Source organism: Balaenoptera ricei, chromosome 2, assembly GCF_028023285.1.
Source record: "Balaenoptera ricei isolate mBalRic1 chromosome 2, mBalRic1.hap2, whole genome shotgun sequence".
In the NCBI taxonomy this organism is placed as follows: Eukaryota; Metazoa; Chordata; class Mammalia; order Artiodactyla; family Balaenopteridae; genus Balaenoptera; species Balaenoptera ricei.
This window is the reverse complement of record NC_082640.1, coordinates 102571187-102595453: the sequence shown is the minus strand read 5'-3', so window position 1 is coordinate 102595453 and position 24267 is coordinate 102571187. Positions and strand designations below refer to the sequence as shown.

Sequence of the window (24267 nt, the reverse complement as noted above, 5' to 3'; positions counted from 1 at the left end):
TTAACACATCCTGTATGTTTGACTGAGGACATTCTCTACCCTACACACCCTTCTAAAAAAGCATCCTGTTAACTTTTTTTTTTAAATAAATTTATTTATTTAGTTTTGGCTGCATTGGGTCTCCGTTGCTGTGCGCAGGCTTTCTCTAGTTGCGGCGAGCAGGGGCTACTCTTCATTGCAGTGCACAGGCCTCTCATTGCGGTGGCTTCTCTTGTTGCGGAGCACGGGCTCTAGGCAAACGGGCTTCAGTAGTTGCAGCACGCAGGCTCAGCAGTTGTGGCTCCCAGGCTCTAGAGCCCAGGCTCAGCAGTTGTGGCGCACAGGCCTAGTGGCTCCGCGGCATGTGGGATCTTCCTGGACCAGGGCTTGAACCCATGTCCCCTACATTGGCAGGCAGATTCTTAACCACTGTGCCACCAGGGAAGCCCACACCCTGTTAACTTGATAGATGCTAATGTGAGCTAACATGTCTTCAGAATTTCATTTTACCTCCTTAGAATAACATGAGTTACCTTAGACTTGAATAGTTGTCCAGGAATTTTCTGGAACCAACCATTTGATCAAAGCTGTTTGTGTGTGGGTCGCATGAACTGGAAGATAGTAGTAGAAGGAGATTCTTCTTCCATTTTTACCAATATTGTCTTTAAATCCTCCAGTCTTTTTATTTTTACCCAAATAATGAACATCTTATATGAGCTACAGAAAGCATTCAACATAGTGATTTTTTTCATAGTTTCAACTTATTTCTATTTTAAAATTTTAATATTAAAAAATCTTATTTTGGGACTTCCCTGGTGGTGTAGTGGTTAAGAATCCACTTGCCAATGCAGGGGATGCGGGTTCGAGCCCTGGTTCAGGAAGATCCCACATGCCATGGAGCAACTAAGCTCATGTGCCACAACTGCTGAGCCTGCGCTCTAGAGCCCGTGAGCCACAACTACTGAGCCTCCACACTACAACTACTGAAGCCCACGCACCTAGAGCCCATGCTCTGCAACAAGAGAAGCCACCGCAATGAGAAGCCCACACACCGCAACGAAGAGTAACCCCTGCTCGCCGCAACTAGAGAAAAGCCCACGTGCATCAACGAAGACCCAACGCAGCCAAAAATAAATAAATAAATAAATAAATTTAAAAAATATAAACGACTTATTTTATCACAGAAATGTGTTCATTGAAGGAAAAATAGAAAATATTGAAAAGAAGAAAAATTAAAATACCCATAATCCTGCCACCTACTCTGTTAGTGCCTTATGAATATAATTCAATTACTTTTTTTGACTGAAAATACTAATAGCATAACAAATCCCTGTGTATTTGTTATTTATATTTAATTCATTATTTATTTATATTTAAAGCATTAATATTTAAAACATTTTTTCCTTTTACTAAACTCCCATTATTTTTGTTTTATTTTGTTTTAGAGGTGATATCTAAGTTGGGCTTTTTAATTTTTATTTATTTTTTTAATAAGCACATTGTACAAAGGTGTATATACACAGGGAGATCAGCTCGGTGCTTTGTGATGACCTAGAGGGATGGGATAGGGAGGGTGGGAAGGAGGTTCAAGAGGGAGGGGATATGGGGATATATGTATACATATAGCTGATTCACCTTGTTTGTACAGCAGAAACTAACACAACATTGTAAGGCATTTATACTCCAATAAAGATGTGAAAAAGAAAGGTGTATATAGTGAAAAGTCTCCCTCACCATTTGTCCTTGAGCTACCTCATTCCATCCTTGAAAGTAATCAGTGTTTCCAGTTTTCTGTGTATCCTTCCAGAGATAATTTATGCCTATACAATAAGACTAATGTATTCTTTGTTTTTTCCTTTGCTGACACAAATGATATCATCTTTACACATTATTCTGTACCTTGCTTTTTTTTCCCTTTACCAATGTGGTAGTTTCTAATTTCTTTAAAACAGCTACATAGTTTCTATTATATGGTTACACTGTGATTCATTTAGTTAATCCGGGCTAGTAGACTTTAAAGTTGTTTCTGATATTGTTTTACAACTACTTACTTCATGAATAACCTTGTATATGTGTCATTTTGCATACATGCAAGTATATCCATAGACCAGAGTCATAGAAGTATAATTTCTGATCAAATGGTTTGTACATCTGTACTTTTGATAGATGTTTCCAAATTGCCTCCCATAGAGGTTGTGTACTAGTTTATATTTCCATTATTTGTATTTATCTTTGTGCTAGGAAAATTAGATTAACCACTTGGAAAAAAAATGTAAGTTAGGTCCTAACCTCAGAACATTAGCAAAAATGAATTCCAGATAAATAAAAATAAAGCACACAAAAAATAAAAATAGGAAAAAAAGGCTTCCCTGGTGGCGCAGTGGTTGAGAATCTGCCTGCCAATGCAGGGGACACGGGTTCGAGCCCTGGTTTGGGAAGATCCCACATGCCGCAGAGTAACTAGGCCCGTGAGCCACAATAACTGAGCCTGCACGCCTGGAGCCTGTGCTCCGCAACAAGAGAGGCCGCGATAGTGAGAGGCCCACGCACCGCGATGAAGAGTGGCCCCCACTCGCCACAACTAGAGAAAGCCCTCGCACAGACACGAAGACCCAACACAGCCATAAATAAATAAATAAATACATAAAATAAAAAGATAAATAAAATGCAGTAATTTAAAAAAAAATAGGAAAAAATGTAGAATTAAAAAAATCTTATTAGTGTGAGAAAAACTGAAGAACCATAAGGAAGAAGATTGATTGATTCAATCACTTAGAAATTTTAAACTTTAAAATTTATTATAACCGCAAAAACAAAATACAAACAAACAAAAAAACTTGAACAAAATGAAAAGGCAAGGACTTGTAATTTCCAGTCTGGCACGTGAGGAGCGCAGAAGTTGCCACAAACAAGAATGAAACGTCAATCAAAAAAAAAAAATTACTCAAAATACAATATAGACCTAAATGTAAAACCTAAAACTATAAAACTTCTAGACAACAATGAAGAAAATCTTGAAACCTTGGATCAGGCAAAGATGTCTTAGATATTACACCAAAAGCATGATCCACAAAAGAAAAAATGGGTTAAATGGACATAACCAAAAGTAAAAATGCCTGCCCATTCAAAGACTATATGAAGAGAATGAAAAGATAATTCATAGACTAAGAGAAAATATTTGCAAAGTATATATCTAATAAAGAAGTTGTATGTATTGATATAATATAGAAAGAACTCTCAAAATTTAAGAAAATAATCTAATAAACAAAAGATTTAAACAGATATTTCACGAAGAAGATATACAAGTGACAAATAAGCACTTGAAAAATATGTTCAATGCCAGTAGTCATTAGGGAATTGCAAATTAAAACAACAGTGATGTACTACCACACACCTATTAGAATGGCTAAAGTTTAACAGGCCGACCATATTGTTAATGTAAATTGACCAAATAAAATTATATCCTTCTTAGCAGGAGCTGATAAACTGACACTGGGCTTGGAAATGTAAAAAAATTTTCTATAGACGGGGTGAACTGAAACCAGGGAAGAGTGAGTTCACTAGACGGGGGGAACATGGCTATTTGGAGTGAAAGGTCAGTCCACAGCATCGTAATAACACTAATGTGTATATTCACAACAAAGTAATGTTACTACATTTAATAGGCAGCACCAAAAAGTAGACATACTGGGGACAAAAGTTCCCTGATATAAATGGCTGCCTAGACTTATTATCCTTGTGGATCCTTGGGAGGCATTCTTTGAGACCAAATTGAGACTGGTCCCTGGGCAGAATGTTGCTCTCTGCCTGTTGAACATTCATGCTGCAGGAAGAGGTAATGAGCCTTATTCTAAGTACAGGTGTACCTTGTACTTGTGTAATATCCTGAAGGAGAATCATAGTTTACATGCAATCTTGCAATCTTCTGCTATGAAAAGTGTTTATTTTGCCTTTTTCAATATATTTGCTTGACTTAGGCACTTTGAACAAGGAAAAGAAAAATAAAACATCTCTGAACTCTGATCTTTCACTGCTTTTGTACATTCTGATTGTGAAGTTGAGGGTAAGGATGTTCAAAAACCCATGGGGAATTTATATGCCTTCAGAATATTGTGCCTGTTCTAATATGATGAGCTTTTAAAACACTTCGTTAAAACATGAATCAATTTGTGTAACTGTATAGATACTCAGCTAATTTTGAATGCTGCTGATGGCATAACTATATATAAATATAAATTTTTATATCCAAAAATATATTCTTGTGTGCTGCTTTTCCTACCTGGCGATGTTATTTCATATAATGAAGATTGTTTTCACTAACTCATTTCAAAGAGAAAGAATTTTACTTATAAGCAAGCTGTTTTACCCCCAAACATTCCAAGACAATTCTTTTTCCTCTTTGTTTTTTTCATCCAATAAATGATAGTATTATGATCTTTAAAAAAGAAAATAGCAGAGCAGTTTTTCAGTTATCTGAAACACTGTCTCCTGGGCTGCAGTCCTCATTTTGCCCCCAATAAAACTTAACTCCCGACTCTCAAAAAAAAAGAAAATAGGAGTAGTTATATTAATTTCAGAAAGAGCTAACTTCAAAACAGGGAAAGTTATCAGGGATAAAGAAGGCCATTATATAATGATAAAGGGGTCATTCTCTGAGAAAACATAACAATCAACAAACCTTGATGTGTATGTGCCTGATAACAAAGCATCAAAATACTTGAGGCGAGAATGATAGAACTGCAAGTAGAAGTAGATGAATCCACTATTATAATTAGAGACCTTAACACCCTTCTATCAGGAATGGACAGATTCAGCAGGGAGAAGATCAATAAGGACATATTCTAATTCAAAAGCACGATCAATCAACTGGCTATAATTGACATCTATAGTCTCCCTCATCCAACAACAGTAGAATACACATTCTTCTCAAGCTCACACGGAACATTCACCAAGACCACATTTTGTGTCATAAAACACACCTTAACAAATTTAAACGAATGGAAATCATACAACGCCAGCTCTCAGACCACAATGCAATTAAACTAGAAATCAACAACAGAAAGCTGGAAAATTCCAAAATACTTGAAGATTAAACAACATGCTTCTTAATAAAACAAAGAAGAAATCTAAAAAGAAAGAAAAGAAAAGATTTCAAACTAAATGAAAATTAAAATACAACATCAAAATTTGTAGGATGCAGCAAAAGCAGTGCTTAGAGGGAAATTTGTAGCATTGAATGCAAATATTACGGGAGGCAGATGCATTTGAAGAGAGGCACATAGGAACTCCAAAAGAACAAGTCATTTCTGTTGCTTATGCTCACTGGTAGGTTCAGAATTGTTCACTTTAGTATTATTCTTTAAACTCTGTACGTACATTATATACTCTTCTATATGCATGCTGCATTTTACACTAAAGAAAAAAATTAATGTATAATGAGTATGAATAGACAATTCACAGAACTAGAAATACCATTTAATGTATAAAAAGGTAGTCTGCATCATTAATGGTATAAGTTCAAATTGAAATGCATTATCTTTTCTAAAATTTTAGATTGGCAAAGAGTTAAAAAAAAATCCATGAAGTCTAGTATTGTTAAGAATGGGAAGAAATATGCATTCAAATACAACTATAGGTGTTAGAATAAGTTGTCATCATCCTGCAAGACAGTGCATCATGTTGCTCCATTCTAGGGTAATATTGCACGAGAGGAACTGTGTTCTACCTTGCTTATGTTTTGTTTAAATACTATGAACATGTATTACATTTATAATAAAAAAACTGATTAATGTATTTTTAAAAGAGTTAACAAGAAAATTCAAATCTATCTACATTTTATAAGAAATCAAGCTGTTGGATTAATGTTCATCATAAATGTTTAATTTCGTAAATTTATTTTTATAATGATGTTATTTTTAATAAGTTAAAGGATATAATTTATGGGGTCTCAATATTTGGAAATGAAAATCTTTATCATTGAACAAAGTGTCAGTCTTGCCATGAGTGAAACAACTTTATATTACAGCAGAGCTACCGAGGAAAATGAGGAGGATACATCAGATGACACCACTCAGGTAATCTACATAGAGTAATTTATCTTTTTAAAATGTTTTTCACTATCATCATCATTATGTGGAATATAATGAGTCTGTTCTTCCCTTATACAGGTCGGTAGTTGGTAAATGCTTTACTACATATAAATGGGACCTCCTGTAGGCCAGGCACTGTTCAAGGAATTGGTGCTGTATCATCAAACTAATCAGATTCCCTCATTATCATGGAGCCTTCATTCTTCTAAGTCACGTTAACTTTTTTGGACTTTAAGAGCAAAGGAGAACTATGGAAAGGTCTTAAGCAGCAGAGATACATAATTTGATTTCTGTTTCTGAAAGATTATTTTGGCTAAATTCTGGAGAATGGACATTCCAGAAATCTTCTCTTCATCCAAAGCCCCACACATCTTTAAAGGAACCCTGACAGTAGCTATGGCCACCAAGAATGGTGAAAAATATTTCCAGTGCAATAAGACAAATGCTTCTTCCTCTTGAGAACGGGCCCATACTGATGAATATGAGAGAGAATAATTTTTCCATTTTCAAATAGGGAAGATAAAAACTAACACATTTGCACCTTACACAGCTTTGTGACAATATGTTAGATTAGCTTTTGGGAGACCTCTAATCAGATAGCTTAGATAGTGGTTTTGAGTCAAACACCCCCTTGCAGGAATCTGATGAAAGCTATGAACCATCTCTGTAGAAAAAAAAAATTCTTTTCCTGCTGTTTCAGGGAGTTCACAAACTTTAAAGCCTATCTAGACCTCAGGATAATAATCCCACATTAAGAATTCAGGTGTCGTTTTAAAAGAAACAAACAGACTCACTTTACAGAAGCTTTAATTATGAAGAAACAACCTAGAAATAGGGAAAGGGCTCACTTTATTATTATTATTGTTATTATTATTTATTTATTTATCTATCTATTTGTTTATTTATTTTGGCTGTGCTGGGTCTTAGTTGTGGCACTCAGGATCTTCGCTGCAGCATGCGGGATCTTTTAGTTGCGGCATGAGAGATCTTTTAGTTGTGGCGTGCAGACTCTTAATTGTGGCATGCATGCGGGATCTAGTTCCCCAATGAGGGTTCGAACCCAGGCCCTCTGCATTGGGAGTGCGGAGTCTTACCCACTGGACCACCAGGGAAGTCCCTCACTTTTTAAAAAGAAATGTGCTTTTCACATACACACACACTTCTTTTAAAACTTTTTCATTTTACCAGAGAAAAGGTGACTTTTGTAAAGCTTGAAAGTTCATGGCTCTAGGTCAAAAGATAGTGAACCTGAGCAGTGGCCATCCCAGTTGACTTCTCCATCCAGCACAGGAACACAGCCAGTAGTTTGGCTAATTGAAGCAGGGGGGAAAGTGCCCATCTCAGCCAAAATCTTTGCTTAGGGTCTCTCAAAAGAGACCCAATTTATTTGATTCTAAATGTTTTGCCTTACATATGTAAAAGACTGCATTTTGCAAAGTGCTTTCACATCATTTTGGCTCTTTTAAAGATATTCACATCAAACAGTGTGGCAGTTCCTAAACAATTAAACATAGAATTACAATATGAGGGGCTTCCCTGGTGGTGCAGTGGTTAAGAATCCACCTGCCAATGCAGGGGACACGGGTTCGAGCCCTGGTCCGGGAAGATCCCACATGCCTCAGAGCAACTAAGCCCATGCGCCACAACTACTGAGCCTGCGCTCTAGAGCTCGCGTCCCATGACTACTGAGCCCGCGAGCCACAGCTACTGAGCTCGCCTGGTGCAACTGCTGAAGCCCGTGTGCGCCTAGCGCCCGTGCTGAGCAACAAGAGAAGCCACTGCACTGAGAAGCCCGTGCACCGCAACGAAGAGTAGCCCCTGCTCGCCGCAACCAGAGAAAGCCCATGCCCAGCAACAAAGACCCAATGCAGCCAAAAATAAAAATAAATAAATAAATAATTAAAAATTAAAGGAAAAAAAAGAATTACAATATGATCCAGTAATTCCATTTATGGATATATATCCAAAACTGAAAGTGGGACTCAAACAGATATTTGCAGCCTATGTTCATAGCAGAATAATATTCACAGTAGCCAAAAGGTAGAAGCAATCTGGTAATCCAAGAGTCACTGACAGATGAATGCACACACAAAATGGAATATATACGTGCAATGGAATATTATTCAGCCTTAAAAAGGAAGGAAATTCTGATACATGCTACAAAATGGATGAATCTTGAAGACATTATACTAAGTGAAGTAAGCCAGTCTCAAAAGGACAAATACTGTATGATTCTACTTATATGAGATATCTAGAGTTGTCAAATTCATAAAGACAGGAAGTAGAAAACTAGTTATCAAGAGCTGGGGGGAGGGGAGAATGGGGAATTATTGTTTAATGGGTGCAGAGGTTCAGTTTGGAAGGATGTAAAAATTCTGGAAATGGATGGTGATGATGGTTGTACATGTAAATGTACTTAATGCCACTTAAAAATGGTTAAAATGGTAAATTTTAAGTTATGTATATTTTACCACAATAAAAAATATATTCATGTCTGCTATAGATCATAAGGATGATTAATGGCATTTATATAGAACATAGATCTAATTTGTTTAACATACTGATATCACAAATTGGCCTTTTAATAGATGACATCACTTCCTCAGTCTAATATTTTAATCAAATAAATGTGCTATTGTGGTAACAACATTTGTTGCAATATATAACCTCAGTTTGCTCCCTTTTTTTGTGCCAACAGGAAAATCAAGAGCAACTGGGCCTGTGGGAAGAGAAATTCAGAAATTTTGTGGATGTCAAAGATAATGGTACAATTAAAACTGGTGTAGTGTTAAAACAGACCTTTCCAAAATGGCCAAAAGTCTCTATCTAGAAGTCCCTTGAGCTTTGGCACCTAAACACATGACTTCTGTATGGTGAACAGAAATCTCATGTTTGGGTCCCCTATTCTTCAGTAATGCACTGCAATAGAGAAATAGTGAGTGTATGACTTGTGGGGAGTGTAGGAGAAGTATAGGCCTCATGGAGCTTCTGGTCTCATGGAGGTCCGCATACTGCTTGCACTATCCAGTGAATCAGACAGCTGCAGATTCCACATTCTATTTTTGTGAGAGTCAAGTGATGAGAAACCAAGTTCTAGAGCTCATTGACTCCAACATTTCAATGCAGTGGTTCTCAGCCTTTTCCAGTCCTCCCCATCATTCATGTGAGCGTCATGTGACCATCTATGACATTTCTCACTAGGCTTAGTGATGGGGGGGAGGGTGTAGGTGGCTGGGAAGGAATTTGTCCCTTTAGGAGACACGGTTCAAATACTTGGGGCTTATTTAGTTGGAAAAAAATACTCACTTTTCTCCTTATTTCTCCCTACCCTGGGGAATAACAGACCTTCCCTAACTCCTTGAGAATCTCTGTTCTGGCATCTATTTCTATAGCCTCATATAATGATCAGGACTGACATGTGTCCAAAAATTATAAGTAGAGGGGCCCTAAAGCTCCCCTTTCTGTAATGTTATAATCCTTTTTACCTTACCTAAAGCAACCCCTTTCCATAAACTCCTCCAAATAAGGACCATTTGATGGCAAATACTTTTACCTGAGAGTGAATTTAAGTCAGTGTTATCTCTCATAGTTACTTTCGTTTTCCCCATATCTCTAAAATAATTGTTAAATAAAGGACTTTGTCTTTGGCTAAAGGAAATTTATATAACTACAATCACAGGGAAGGGGGTATTTTGAGGAACCAGGAAAGGTCCTCCTGGTGCCCTTGACCTTGTAGTTCCTGTATGCAGTAAGAATGAACAGTCAGGCAGAAGACACCCAGTCTTTCATCTAGTAAGTATTAAAAGTGCTCGCTATCCTCTGCTTCCTAAAGCAAACAAGTATGCAATACATTTCTGGAAAATTTAGATTAGGGAAAAAATCTAAAACTCTGTAATCCTATTTTACAGATATAAAAGAGATTTACTGTAAATGAGGACACAGAGAACTTTAGCACACAGCTAAGGAAACATAACTAATAAGTGCCCAGAACTTTGCCGTGTGCATTTTTGTATCCCCACAACACCTAAATATAACATCGTACAGAGAGTCAGCATACATGATTTACTGATTGATCAGGGCAAGCTCAGGTCTCTTGATCCCTAGTCTAGTCATCTTGCTACTCTTATAGTTGCTGAATCTCCTTAATTGATTGTCCCACTGAAAAGCAAAACTCAGTCACTATCCTGGTCCCTGCAGGTCCTGCCTCCATTGGTTTGGATTTCTCCTTGCATGGGTTTGAGCATGTCTATGGGATCCCGCAACATGCAGAATCACACCAACTTAAAAATACCAGGTAAAGTGAAAACAAGAATTCTTACAGGAGGCTCTGGTTTCTGGACTGGAAAAGTTTGAAAGGAAAATATGTGAGATGTCTGAGCCAGTGCTAATATGTATCTGGCCTTTCCCCTCTTGATATTGCTTGTAGGTCTTTAAGAACTTCCCTTTAATGATCGCCCAGAGCAGTGGTTTTCAATTTTTATTTTTTGGCAAAAAGAAGACAATTATAAAAACTGTAATGCTGAACCTAAAAATATAGAGGAAGTAAAAATATGGAGCTGCTGTGGTTGGAGTAGCGGGGAGAGCTTCATCATATCACCTCCCTGGGTTTTGCTTTCACCTCCCAAGGCCTTTCTATGGAACCCTGGGAAATACACTGTGAAGATCACTGACCTAGAAAAAGGCTTTTACCAAAAAAGGACAGTGAGCCAGAGAATGGAAGAGTGTGGCATCTCATATCACCTTTGATTCCCTCGGGGAGATTATTTCAAACTAACGCTATTGACAAACAAATGCCAGGGGTATCAGACTAAGAGGAAGCGGAACCAAAGAGAAACAGAGTCTGGTCAAATTTACCAGGTTCAGATGCTGTTTAGATAATAGGGAGACATAGTGACAAGTGAATCAGAAACTGTGTTGCTCTCACACCAACCTGAGCTCCGTGTTCCCCACCTCAATTCAGTTCCTAATCTTTCCCTACTCAGCACTGTGGAAACATGTCTATCATTTTGCTTTCACGACAGAGAAATACTCACAAAATTTGTCAATTTATTGTGTGCTTGCTATTATGCAGGATTCACAGGAAATGGTCCTCACCTCACAAGAGATATTTGGAAAAGCTATCTAAGATATGAGATCATACACGCCAATAGTAGCATGAGGGGATGCCAGAGGAATCAAAGGAGAAGGATCATATTCACCCACATTGGGTCAGGAAACCTTTAGGGAAGTGTTAGGAGTTGAGCTTTGAAAGATATATTGGACCCAAGGGGAGAATGCAGGGGAGAATGGAGCTATAATATTCATTAAGAATATATATGCAATGGTAATTGGTAATCCTTCTCTGTGTGTTTCAGTGATGGAGATGCTTACCGTCTTTATAACCTAGATGTCTATGGATATAAAATACATGACAAAATGGGCATTTATGGTTCAGTGCCTTATCTCCTGGCCCACAAACTGGGCAGGACTCTAGGCATTTTTTGGCTAAATGCCTCAGAAACACTAGTGGAGATCAATACAGAACCTACTGTAAAGGTGAGCAATGGATCATGGCTGCATGTCATACTCACAGAAGAAACAAAACCACTGAAGTGTGATTGTAGCTCTGGGCTTTTAATGGTAGTCCTCTGCCTCCAGAGTCCTCACAGTATAATCAGTGAAGGTTATCGGTATGTACTAAAGGATCAGACTATTACACACATATGGATGGGTGTTGTGGGTTAGAGGGAAATTTTTCAGACCTTCATTCCATTCCTTTTCCAGTATGCATTGACCCAGATGGGCCCAGTTGCTGCTAAACAAAAGGTCAGATCTCAAACTGATGTGCACTGGATGTCAGAGAGTGGAATCATTGATGTTTTTTTGCTGACAGGACCTACACCTTCTGACATCTTCAAGCAGTACTCATACCTTACAGGTACTTGCATGTGGAAGTGCCAGTTTCTTTTTCCATTATATTTCCTCTATCCCATGTAGAATCACTATAAATTAATATTTGTTGTACACCATATAGCATTTATAAACAACTTACCGAAGCTTTTAAAGAATCAAGCATTTCTCCTCCCACTCTCATCCCATTCAGCTTGGTTAAACATTTCACTGGGGCTAGAACTCTCCATTCTCTAATCCCTAATACTCACCATCTGCCTTCCTTAGAGCCTCTTAACCCCTGGGCTTTCTCTGCCTTTATCTCAGATGACCAGTATCCCAACCTGAACTTTTCTATGTTCTCTTCTCCATTTAAATATAGTGGCTTTAGCACTATAAAGCATTTTATCTTTAAAAGATATGAGATCATCTCAATTGATTGCAGAAAAAGCATTTGACAAAATCCAACACTATTTCATGATAAAAACATTCAGAAGACTAGGAATGAAAGGAAACTTCATCCACATGATAAAAGACATTTATGAAAAATTCACAGCTAACATCATACTCAATGGTGAAAGACTGCAAGGTTTCCCCTAAGATCAGAGACAAGATGAGGTTTCCCGCTTTCACCACTGCTACTGAACATTGTAGTTAAAGTTCCAGCCAGAGAAATTAGTCAAGAAAAAGAAATAAAAGGCATCCAAATTGGAAAGGGAGATGTAAAATTATCTCTATTCATAGATGATGTGATACTATATGATAGAAAATCCCAAAGAATACACACACACACACACACACACACAATTAACCAAAGTTGCAGGGTACATGGTCAACACACAAAATTAGCTGTGTTTCTTTACACCAGCAATGAACAATCTAAAAAAGAAATTGAGAAAACAACTCCATTTACAGTAACATCCAAAGGAATAAAATACCCAGGAATAAATTTAACCAAGGAGATGAAAGACTTGTATGCTGAAAACTACAAAAAATTCCTGAATTAAAGAAGGCCTAGATAAATGGGAAGAAATCCCATGTTCACGTATTGAAAGATTTAATATTGTTAGGCAAGCAATACTATTGGATGCAATCTATAGATTTACTACAATCCCTGCCAAAATTCCAATGGCCATTTTTTAAGAAATGGAAAAGCTGATCTTTAAAATCATACTGAATTTCAAAGGGCCCTGAATAGCCCAAAAGTCCTGAAAAAAAAATGTTGGAGGACTCATACTTCCCAATTTCAAAACTTACTACAAAGTTAAAGTAATCCAAACAGTGTGGTACTGGCATTAGAATAGACATATAAGCCAATGGAATAGAATTGAGAGTCTAGAAATAAACCCATACATCTCTGGCCAATTGATTTTCAATAAATGTTCAAGACCATTCAATGGAGAAAGAATTGTCTCTTAACCACAAGGCACTGGGACAACTGGATATCCACGTGCAAAAGAATGAAGTTGGACCCCTATCTCACACCATATACAAAAAATTAACTCAAAATTGATCAATGACATAAGTATAAGAGCTAAAGTCATAAAACTCTTAGAAGAAAACAGGGGTGAATCTTCATGACCTTGGATTGGCAACAGATTCTTAGCTATGACACCAAAATCATGAGCAACAGAAAAAAAAATTAGACAAGTTGGACTTCTTTAAAACTAAAAACTTTTGTGCATCAAAGGACATTATCACAAAAGTGAAAAGGCAACCTATAGAATGGGAGAAAATATTTGCAAATCATACATATGATAAGGGTCTAGTATCCAGAATACATAAAGAACTCTTATAACTCGACAATAAAAAGAAACAATCTAATTCTAAGATGAGAGAAGGGCTTAAATAGACATTTCTCCAAAGAAGATGTACAAATGGATTAACAAGCACATGAAAAGATGCTCAACAGCACTAGGTATTAGGAAAATGTAAATTAAAACCACAATGAGATACTGCTTCCTACCCACTAGGATGACTAAATCAAAAAAAGGGGGGCAATAATAAGTGTTGGTGAGGATGTAGAGAAGTTGGAAACTCATACATTACCGGTGGGAACGTGAAATGGTTCAGCTGGTATGGAAACAGTTTGGCAGTTCCTCAAAACGCTAAACATAGAACTACCATATGACGCAGCATGATGATTGATTTTGTGCGTCAACTTGCCTAAGTCATGGTGCCCAGATATTTGGTTAAACATTAGTCTAGATGTCACTCTGAAGTTATTTTTTAGATGAGATTAACAGTTAAATCAGTAGACTATGAGTAAAGCAGGTTAGTCTCCGTAACATGAGTGGGCTTCATACAATCAGCTGAAAACCTTAAGAGAAAAGGAGTGAGGTATGCTCTAAAGAAACAGGAATCTGTCTCCAGACTGTCTTCATACTCAAGCTACAACTTCAACTCTTCCCTGGGTCTCCAGGCTGCTGGCCTGCCTGCAGAATTCAGTTGCCAGTCCCCACAATCACATGAACCAGTTCCTTAAAATCAATCAATCATTTTCTCTCTCTGTATATGTACAAATACATACACACATATACACACATCCTATTGATTCTGTTTCTCTGCAGAACCCTAACTAATATACTCAACAATTCCACTCCCAGATACATACTCAAAGGAACTGAACAAGGACTTGAACAGATACTTGTATGCCAGTGATCGCTGCAGCATTATTCACCATAGCCAAAAGGTAGAAACAAGCCAAGTGCTCATCAAAAATGAATAGATAAACAGAATGTGGTATATACAGAAAATGGAATACTATTCAACCATAACAAAGAATGAAGTTCCGATACATGCTACAACATGGATGAACCTTGAAAGCATTATGCAAAATGAAATAAGCCAGACACAAAAGAACAAATATAACATGATTCCACTTGTATGAAGTACCTACAGTATGTAAATTCATGGAGACAAAAAGTTAAGATTAGCAGTTAGCAGGGGCTGAAGGGTGGGATGAGTAACAGAAAGTTATTGCTTTGTGGTTATAGAATTCCTGTTTGGAGTGATATAAAAATTTTGTAAACAGCTAGTGATGATGCCAGTACTACATTGTGAATGTAACTAATGCCACTGAATTGTACACTTAAAAACGGTTAAAATGGCAAATTTTATGTTACATATATTTTACCACAATTTTTTTAAATTGGTAATGTAATATGCTCCACTCCCCCCCCCCAAAACCCACATTGAATTGTATGCCTTACATGGGTAAATTGTATGGTATATGAGTTACATATCAATAAAGCTATTAAAAATCAAAGTAATGTAGCATCATTTCTGCTGCATTCCATTGTTTAAATTTCCTGAGTCTAGCCCATTTTCAAAGGAAGAATTTGATTCCAATTTTGATGAGAGGAACAACAGAGAATTTGTGGATATAGGAAGATACCCATATAGGAATAAGTACCATCAAAGCCCCCTACAGCCCCTTTCAACATTGTTATTAGAGAGAACAGTCTGGTTTACAGGAAAGTACTTCAAAAACAATGGATCTGCCACCATGGTCAAAGAAATCTGATTTATAAATTTATAGATTATCTGTTAACTCCTAATGAGGATTTAGTTCAATAATATCCTCTTACCTCTTCCTCCCAACATTGTTATATCATAATTCTTGGTTAATCAACATTCAGTGTTTACATTTTTCCAGTGCTCAGGGGTGTCAGATGCTTTATCCATTCCACTTTTTCCCCTGGAGACTTACCCCCAGATCTCTATCTGGACTGTTTCTCTCTAGGCTCCCTGCACAGCTGTCACCCTAGGACTTCCTGTTTTCTGTTTGCTGTTTTCTAGTGGAAGATCTCTCCCTTCTTGGGGCCCATGTTTTTCTTTTTTGTGGTTTATTAACTTGGTTTTTGTTCACTGTTTGAAGCATCTTCTGGTAGTTTCCTATGAAAGTGCATCAGAGGTCTACTTTTTGCATCTTTGCAGATATGAAAACATCTTCTTTTCCTACCTTCACCCTTGTTTGATAATTTGGTAACTGGATTGAAAATTATTTATCTCAGAATTTGAAGGCATTTCTCTATAATCTATCTTCTTGTTCCAAAATCACTTTGAATTCTGTTCCTTTGTATATGATCTATCTTTTCTCTCAGAAATATCTTCTCTTTATCTCTAATAGTCTGAAATTTCTAATATTCTGAAACTCTGAAATTTTACAACCAAATGCCTTGATATAGACCTTTTAAAATAATTGCATATTAGATGTAGACTCTTTCATTCTTGAGAATTGTATCCTTCAGTTCTGGAAAAGTTATTATTCCTTTGAAAATATCTTTACCTCCTTTTTCTCTTTCTACTCTACAGATTTTATAATCTCTTTTTTGTCCAATCCTGAGCAATTTTCTCAATTTTATCTTCCAGGCCTTTCCATTTATGCTCATATTTCTAATTTCTGCAGACTCTTTCTTATCCTCTGATTGTTCCTTGTTTCTAATATCTTATACTTGTTTTATGCTACCCTAGTTTTATTTTATGGGTGCAATTTTTTTTCATCTCCCAGAGATACTAATGATAACATTTTGATATTTACTTTGATTCCTTGTATTGTCCCTATTTTCTCAGAGATCCTTTTATTCTATTTCTTTATGTGAGTCCCTCTGTCTAATTTTGGAGGCTTTACTCAAATGTTGGATGATCCTTGGCTATCCATGCATACTTAAGAATAAGGTTCTGTCTGGAAGCTCTGTGTACCTGGATGAGTTTTACACTCTCTTGTTGAGGTGGAGGGGGGAATTCTCCTGTCCGCTAGTGTTCTGGGAGCAGGGATGAACCCTTCTCATCGGCATCCCCCTCACAAGCACCCTGGTGAAAGCTTCCTTGGCTTTGCTCAATAGTTACCACACCACCCCTGCCTGCTGCCTTCCAAATTTTGTTGAAATTACTCCTCTCCCATTCTCTTTGTTCTTGTGGCTTTATTCTTTTTTCTCTTTCTTTCTTTCTTTTCTTTATTCTGATTTTAGTGGGACTTTAAGAGGGGAAGGAGATAAATGCAAGTGGTTGACCAGAAGTCCTCCATGTTATCAGTAAATGTTTTGATGATAATTTCCTGACAGTTCTTCCTGCCTTCAGTTTCTTTGCCTTCAAGTCTGCTCCCGACTAATTTTTCTAAAACATAGGTCTGCTGAGGTTACATCTTGCCAAACTTTTGATGACTTCCTATACAAGAAGATTTAGAGTCCTTAGCCTGAACTACAGGGTCCTTTACAAACTGACCCTATCCAGTGTCATCTTCTGCTGGCCTTCTTCACAGCATAACCACCCTGGAATATTTATTTTTCCCTAAGCTTATCATGTCCTTCTCTGCCTCTGTATCTTTTCTATTTCCTGTGCCTCAATGATCTATTCATTCTCCCTGCCTGAGAATACTCTTACTTATTCTTCAACGTTCTAACCAAGTGTTACCACCTCTGTGAAGCCTTTCAAGACTCCATACTTCACTGCAGGCAAAATTTATTAGCCCCTCTGCAGTCCCACAGCACTTGAGGGTAGGGACTCTGCTTTCTTCTTGATATTCTGAGTACCAGGCTCAGTGCTTAGACCTTGTAGACATTCAGGAAACATTTATCAAATGTATAATTATCATTGTGGTGGTAATTGGCTCAGTTGTCATCTCCCCCTTTTAGGCACACAAGCCATGCCCCCTCTCTTCTCCTTGGGGTACCATCAGTGCCGCTGGAACTACGAAGATGAGCGTGATGTAAAGGCAGTGGATGCAGGATTTGATGAACATGACATTCCTTACGATGTCATGTGGCTGGACATCGAGCACACTGAAGGCAAGAGGTACTTCACCTGGGACAAGAAAAGATTCCCAAACCCCAAAAGGATGCAAGAGCTGCTCAGGAGCAAAAAACGTAAGGTAAAATAAGCCAGCACTCTGAACCTTTTCATTACAAAGCATTTTTAAATTTTTTAAAGTTGCCTTGATACATTAGTAGAAGAGAACCATCTGGTAAAAAACGGCCAGGAAAATAGTACCTTCAATTGTAACTGTAACTGTGATAACAGAAAAGCAATGGTGAGAAGGTAGCCATCCCTGCCATCCATCCCTGCCTTAGCGGTCCATCCATCCCGGCCTTAGTGGTCTAGGTCCCCGTAAGGATGAAGGGGCCTAGCATTCAGTCCCATTCGTTGTGGCCACCCTGTAGTGATGTGATGGATGCACCCCACGCAAAATATGATTTTGATGACAAGATTGATTATGTCACACTGGCACCAAGAGGGTATGAAAAGGCTAATTGGTCCCATAGTGAGGCATTCTTGGGGGAGCAGACTAGCTCCCAAGCTCCTTTGAAATTGGCCTGAGAGAGCTGGGAAAGGAGACAGGATCAGGTTTTAAGGTTTTAACATGGTTAGAGGGTTGAACTGGGGTGAGGATTCCCGTGCATGCACCGGGGCTTGTGTGGTTTGAACTTCCTGTTGGCACCAAAGAAGGGAGCATCAGGGCTTTCTCTGTCAGTACACACGGATGTGGGTGGAAGGCTAAGGGGGAGTGATGGGGCTTGAAGCTCTTAACAGTCGCTCGGAAATGGAGTCAGATTCTCTATTACACCATTTTTCCCGCATGCTTCCCTGATGGACTCCATCTGTCCATATGGCCAAGGAAAGAACTAAAATAGAAAATGAGGACAGGGAGAAGACACTGGAAAGTGTGTAATGCGGGGGGCCAGGGGGGGTGATAGCAATAATGAAAAGGGTGAAGGAGAAAAAAAGAAGAGGAACCCCATATGTATCACATAAATGGATCCTTTCAGTCCCTCTCCCCGAGATTAAAGTTGCCTTTTCAACCCATTGCATTGATCCCCAGGCCTTTCACAGGTGGTCAGAGCCAATGCTGTTAATTCCTAATCTCCCAATTAATAAACAGCTACCATTGATTAGGCATTTATTATGGAAGCAGCCCAAGAGCCCATCGACAGATGAAAGGATAAAGGAAATGTGGTATACATATACAATGCAAAATTATTCAGCCTTTAAAAGGAAGGACTTTTTGATACATGCTGCAACATGGATGAACCTTAAGGACATTATGCTAAGTGAAATAAGCCAGTCACAAAAAGACAAATACTATATGATTTCACTAATCTGTAATACCTAGAGTAGTCAAAATCATAGAGACAGAAAGAATGGTGGTAGCCAAAGGCTGGTGGGGAGGAGGGAGTGGGAAGTTGTTTTTTTGTTTTTTGGGGGTTTTTTTGAGTATTTTTTTTTAATACTTATTTATTCATTTGGCTACCCCAGGTCTTAGTTGCTGCACGTGGGATCTTTTAGTTGCAGCATGCGGGATCTTTAGTCGTGGCATGCGAACTCTTAGTTGTGGCATGTGGGATCTAGTTCCCTGACCGGGGATTGAACCCGGGCCCCCTGCACTGGGAGCACGGAGTCTTAGCCACTGGACCACCAGGGAAGTTCCGGGAAGTTGTTTTTAATAGGTATAGAGTTTCAGTTTTACAAGATGAAAAGAGTTCTAGACATTGTACAATATTGTGAATCTATTTGACACTGTTGAACTGTATGCTTAAAATTGGTTAAGATGGTGAATTTTATGTTATGCATATTTTACCACAATTTAAAAATTTTGTAAGTTTTTGAGCAATGGAGAATTAAACCTTAGTATGTAGAATAGATTTGAATAGATATGACGAAGGGGTATTAGAAGGTTATTCTAGCCAATAAAGTGGTTTTGAGGCCCCCGAGTAGGTGGAAGTGATGGTATTAGAAGGGCAGGGGGAGATGCTGGAGAAGAGTGCTGTGATCACAGCTCTTCTCAAGCCTCCTTCCTAAATATGTCTGTACCATATTTAGGTTTGGGGATTTTTTGTTTGTTTTTAATACGCTAGTTTCTTTTCTTTATTTGCTTTTGTGTTATCTTAGCCTCTAGCTGTCTAGGGAGCAGGGACCTTGCCTGCTTAATCCTTTATGTAAAGCACCCAGCACCACAGAGAGATGGAAGCCTAATAAATGTGATCTTAAGAACATGTATTGGTGGGGCAGCAATAATTGTGAAAAAGGATGGGCCTGGTTCTGATATCAATTTATATTCCCATAAGCCCATGAAAGGTTATAGGATTTTGCTCGTGTCTGAAATATTTCAGTAATAGTAGTTGTTTTGAGTAAAACTTGAATGCCAGGGCTTCCCTGGTGGCTCAGTGGTTGAGAGTCCGCCTGCCAATGCAGGGGACACGGGTTCGAGCCCTGGTCTGGGAGGATCCCACATGCCGCGGAGCAGCTGGGCCCGTGAGCCACAATTACTGAGCCTGCGCATCTGGAGCCTGTGCTCCGCAACAAGAGAGAGGCCACAATAGTGAGAGGACCGTGCACCGCGATGAAGAGAGGCCCCCACTTGCCACAACTAGAGAAAGCCCTTGCACAGAAACGAAGACCCAACACAGCCATAAATAAATAAATAAATTTTTTAAAAAAATTTGAATACCAAAACTATGATGAAAACATGTAAATGAACGTATGGCTTGTATAAAACTGACAAGTTCTTTAAACCTTTATGTCCTAACAGCTTGTGGTCATTAGTGACCCCCACATCAAGATTGATCCCGACTACTCAGTGTATGCTAAGGCCAAAGAACAGGGCTTCTTTGTGAGGAATCATGAAGGGGGAGACTTTGAAGGTGTATGCTGGCCTGGTAAGATGTCATTTGATACACCTGTTATCCACTGTTTAGTCCCAACTAATGAAGGTTGCATGGCCATGTTTCTAATTTCTTGTAGTTGTCACATGCTACATTTATGTGCCTTTCCTTAAAGATGATAGTATTATCTTCTTTTATATCTTTCATTTAACATCTGGTACAGTGTGTTTTGTATACATTTATAAGTCAATGAATGAATGAAAAATTAACAAGCAAACCTCAGTGACATGCTATTTCCCTAAGCAAATAAAAATTAAAAGCCAGGGAATGAGAAAATGAGAGGAGGAGAAAGAGGAAGAAAGAAGAAGAATCCTGCAATCTCTCTCCCTGTGATTCTTCTTTGCCCTGTTAGCCCATAGTTTTGACTTCCCAGCCTTTCATGAGTGACCTCAGCTGCCCCTGACAACACTGAAGTCTTCATTTCAGAAATTATTAGTTTAAAGCCTTGGTAAAAACTCGTCAAGGACAAAAGGGAATCACCACTCTGTCATATGATAGCACTCTATCACAAGTCCATGCATTGTAGAGAAACCGCACGCATTCCTCTGCTCCGTCTACCACTTATAATCATGTCTCTCCCCTCTTTAAGAACAGAGAGGTCACTCCAGGCTATCTGCCATCCTTACTGGGCCTGTCTGAGGCCATCAGTGAGGGACAGGCTCCATCTTGATGCTTGTTCATTGGCATTCCCCTGGCCGCTGAGGTGGAGAGGGCTAGTGATTGTCACTGGAGTCCAGCATTGCCTTCTTCATTCGCTTCTCACCAGACCGTGCCTCTGTATCAGCTATCTTTTACATTTGATGTGAGGTGCCCATTCATTACGCAGCTTTCACATCTGATATTCTTCTTTACAAATATCTTACCATGAGGAGCACCATTCCTAACAGGCTGTCTACTCCTCTGCCTCTGCAGGTCTCTCCTCTTACCTGGATTTTACCAGTCCCAAAGTCAGAGAGTGGTATTCCAGTCTTTTTGCTTTCTCTGTTTATCAGGTTTGTTTTTATTCTTTTGCTCTTTCCTAGTTACTTGGAAGGATAAAGTAAGGAAAAAAAAGTGATTAAATAGAGCTACTCTGCTTCACTGAGTAGCTCTGGATAAATAATACGTGTATGAAAAGACAGGGATGCCAGGGACTTCCCTGGTGGTCCAGTGGTAAAGAATCCGCCTTACAATGCAGGGGACGCGGGTTCGATCCCTGCTCAGGGAACTAAGATCCCATATGCCATGGGGCAACTAAGCCCGCACGCCACAACTACTGAGCTTGGGCGCCTCAACAAGAGAGCCTGTGTGCCGCAGACTACAGAGGCCACATCCCCTGGAGCCTGCGCGCCACAACTAGAGAGAAAAAACCCACACGCCACAACTAGAGAGAAGCCCGTGCCACCAACGCGCCTCAACAAAAGACCCCGCATGCCTCAACAAAGATTCCACGTGCCGCAACTAAGACCCAACACAGCCAAAAGTAAATTAAATAAATAAATAAATAATAAAATAAATCTTTAAAAAAAAAAAAAAAGATGGGGATGCCAACCACATTACAGACCTTGGTGGTGCCAGGAGTGGTGCCATATGAATCACCAAGTACACAAAAGCTGTGATTTTTGACTTCTATTATGATAGACTCTATGATATATCAAAGTACTTAATAATAGAGACTTATTATATTTTCAAACTGTATAAATTTGTACATAAAATAGTATTGTATAATATTATTAAAGATGATGATAATGATATACGAGAAAGTATCTTGCAAAGTATAACGTGATATTAAAAGTAAGGTACAATAATAATTCTTAAAATCTTATAAGAATCACAGAGAGAACTGGAGAGGCCACATCTAGAGAACCGTTTGCAATCAGCGGTGGGGATGAGAATAATGATGCCTGATATAGACTGAGTATGTGCTGTGTGCCAAGCACTATGCTACTCACTTTGTGTGCATTATACCATTTCATCTTCACAATAACTCTTTGAAGTTGGAATTGTAATTAACTCTAATCCCACAGGTGAGGAAATCAAGGCATGGACAAGTGTAAAAACCTGCTAAGTTCACCCATCTAGTAAGTGGTGGACCCAAGATTTGAACTCAGCTCTGTGTGTCTCCCAAGCCCATCTCTTAACCACTAAACTGTAGTTTCTGAGCATCCTGTATTAGGATATAGAAAATAACTTAGAGCAGGGGTAAAGAACACATGGGCCAATCTGGCCTTGCTCATTTGTTTCCCTATTGTCTAGGCTGCTTGCACATAACTACAGCTGGGTTGGGTTATTGAAAAAGAGGCCTTATGGCCCGAAAAGTTGAAAATATTTACTGTCTGGTCCTTCCAGAAAAAGTTTGCCAACCCCTGCCTTAGAGGGTGCTAAAGAAGAACAGTCAAAGTGGTTAAATATTTGGAACCCATATAACCGTGTTCATAGAAGTATACATGATTAGAAATAATTCAAAGTAAAGAGTCAAAAGAAAATATATATGCCTCCTCCAGTCATTTGAAAGGCTACCATGTCGGGGAGGCAGCAGATGTATTCTGTGGTGTCCCAGAAGGCAAGCTAGGCCCTGTGAGAGGATGTTACAAGGAGCAAGACTTTCAGAAAATAATGGAATGAGCTGCCTGAGGGACTCCCGGTCATTGTAGCTATTGAGTCAAATGCTGAGAGACCAGGGATTCTATAAAGGGATTGCAGCACCCTGTTAACTACATGACTCAACAGCCCCTTCCCACTCTAAAGCTAACAATTCTATGTGGAACACAAACTATAGCTCCTGCTAACAAACGGATATCCTAGCTGTCAAACCTTTCATAGTGTTAGAGGGAAGGGAGAATCTTTTCATGGACAGCTATAATTGCCCGTAGTTAAGAGTTGTAGCGGATGATGGATGATGTAGAGCCTAATTGTGAACATTCACAACCTTTCCTGTAGTGGTACTCCAGGGGGTCTCGGAGCAGACCTGTGGGCAACATGGGAGTACAGCACAGCACTCTTTCATTCATAAGTACTCAACAAGTACTTACTGAGAACCCTCTGACATTTAGGTTGTTCTAGGTGTTTGGGATTTATCAATGAACAAAACAGACAAAATTCCCTGCCCTGTGGAACTTTTATTCTAGCAGAGGACAGAGCATAGATAATAAACATAACAAATAATACATTAAATGGAGTAAGAAAGAGGAATAGGGACGGCTATCATATTAACCTTGTCACTGTAGGAGTTTTATCATGACTTCCTAGGGATCTACTGACATCCTCTACATATGGAACGACATGAATGAGCCCTCCGTCTTTAGAGGGCCAGAACTAACCATGCAGAAGAATGCCATTCATCATGGCAACTGGGAGCACCGAGAACTTCACAACATCTATGGCTTTTATCAGGTAAGACATTTAAAAAGCAGCCACCTGGATCCATGTGCCCTGCCTTTTGGGCTGAAAGTCATTTGCTTTGTAACAACCGTGCTATACAGTTCATTTCTCTGTGTGTCTTTTCTGACAACTGTTGATACAATGGGCCTTATCAGGTTGTAGCCAATATAAGACTCATTATTTCTCCCTTTGCATCTTTTCCATCTATAATGAACTTGGTTAATTTATAGATATTGGGAGATCAATGATAACATAGAAACATCTTCCTTGACAGGAGCCATTAGTAAATGGCATTAGATAATACCTCAAAC

The 24267-nt window shown here is 38.7% G+C and overlaps 1 protein-coding gene across 4 annotated transcripts in view; it reads left to right on the top strand.

The window, feature by feature from the left end:
• Positions 1–24267, top strand: part of GANC (glucosidase alpha, neutral C) — a 75930-nt gene that overhangs the window by 21737 nt on the left and 29926 nt on the right. For 3 of the 4 annotated variants that reach the window (XM_059913522.1, XM_059913520.1, XM_059913519.1), the window contains 9 exons: positions 6005–6053; positions 8767–8833; positions 10266–10362; positions 11423–11603; positions 11832–11985; positions 17573–17808; positions 20464–20590; positions 21509–21588; positions 23825–23968. In XM_059913522.1, coding sequence (XP_059769505.1) covers positions 6005–6053; positions 8767–8833; positions 10266–10362; positions 11423–11603; positions 11832–11985; positions 17573–17808; positions 20464–20590; positions 21509–21588; positions 23825–23968 — 1135 coding nt within the window. The remainder of the gene's footprint in view (positions 1–6004; positions 6054–8766; positions 8834–10265; positions 10363–11422; positions 11604–11831; positions 11986–17572; positions 17809–20463; positions 20591–21508; positions 21589–23824; positions 23969–24267) is intronic. The other variant, XM_059913521.1, reaches the window with a different exon arrangement.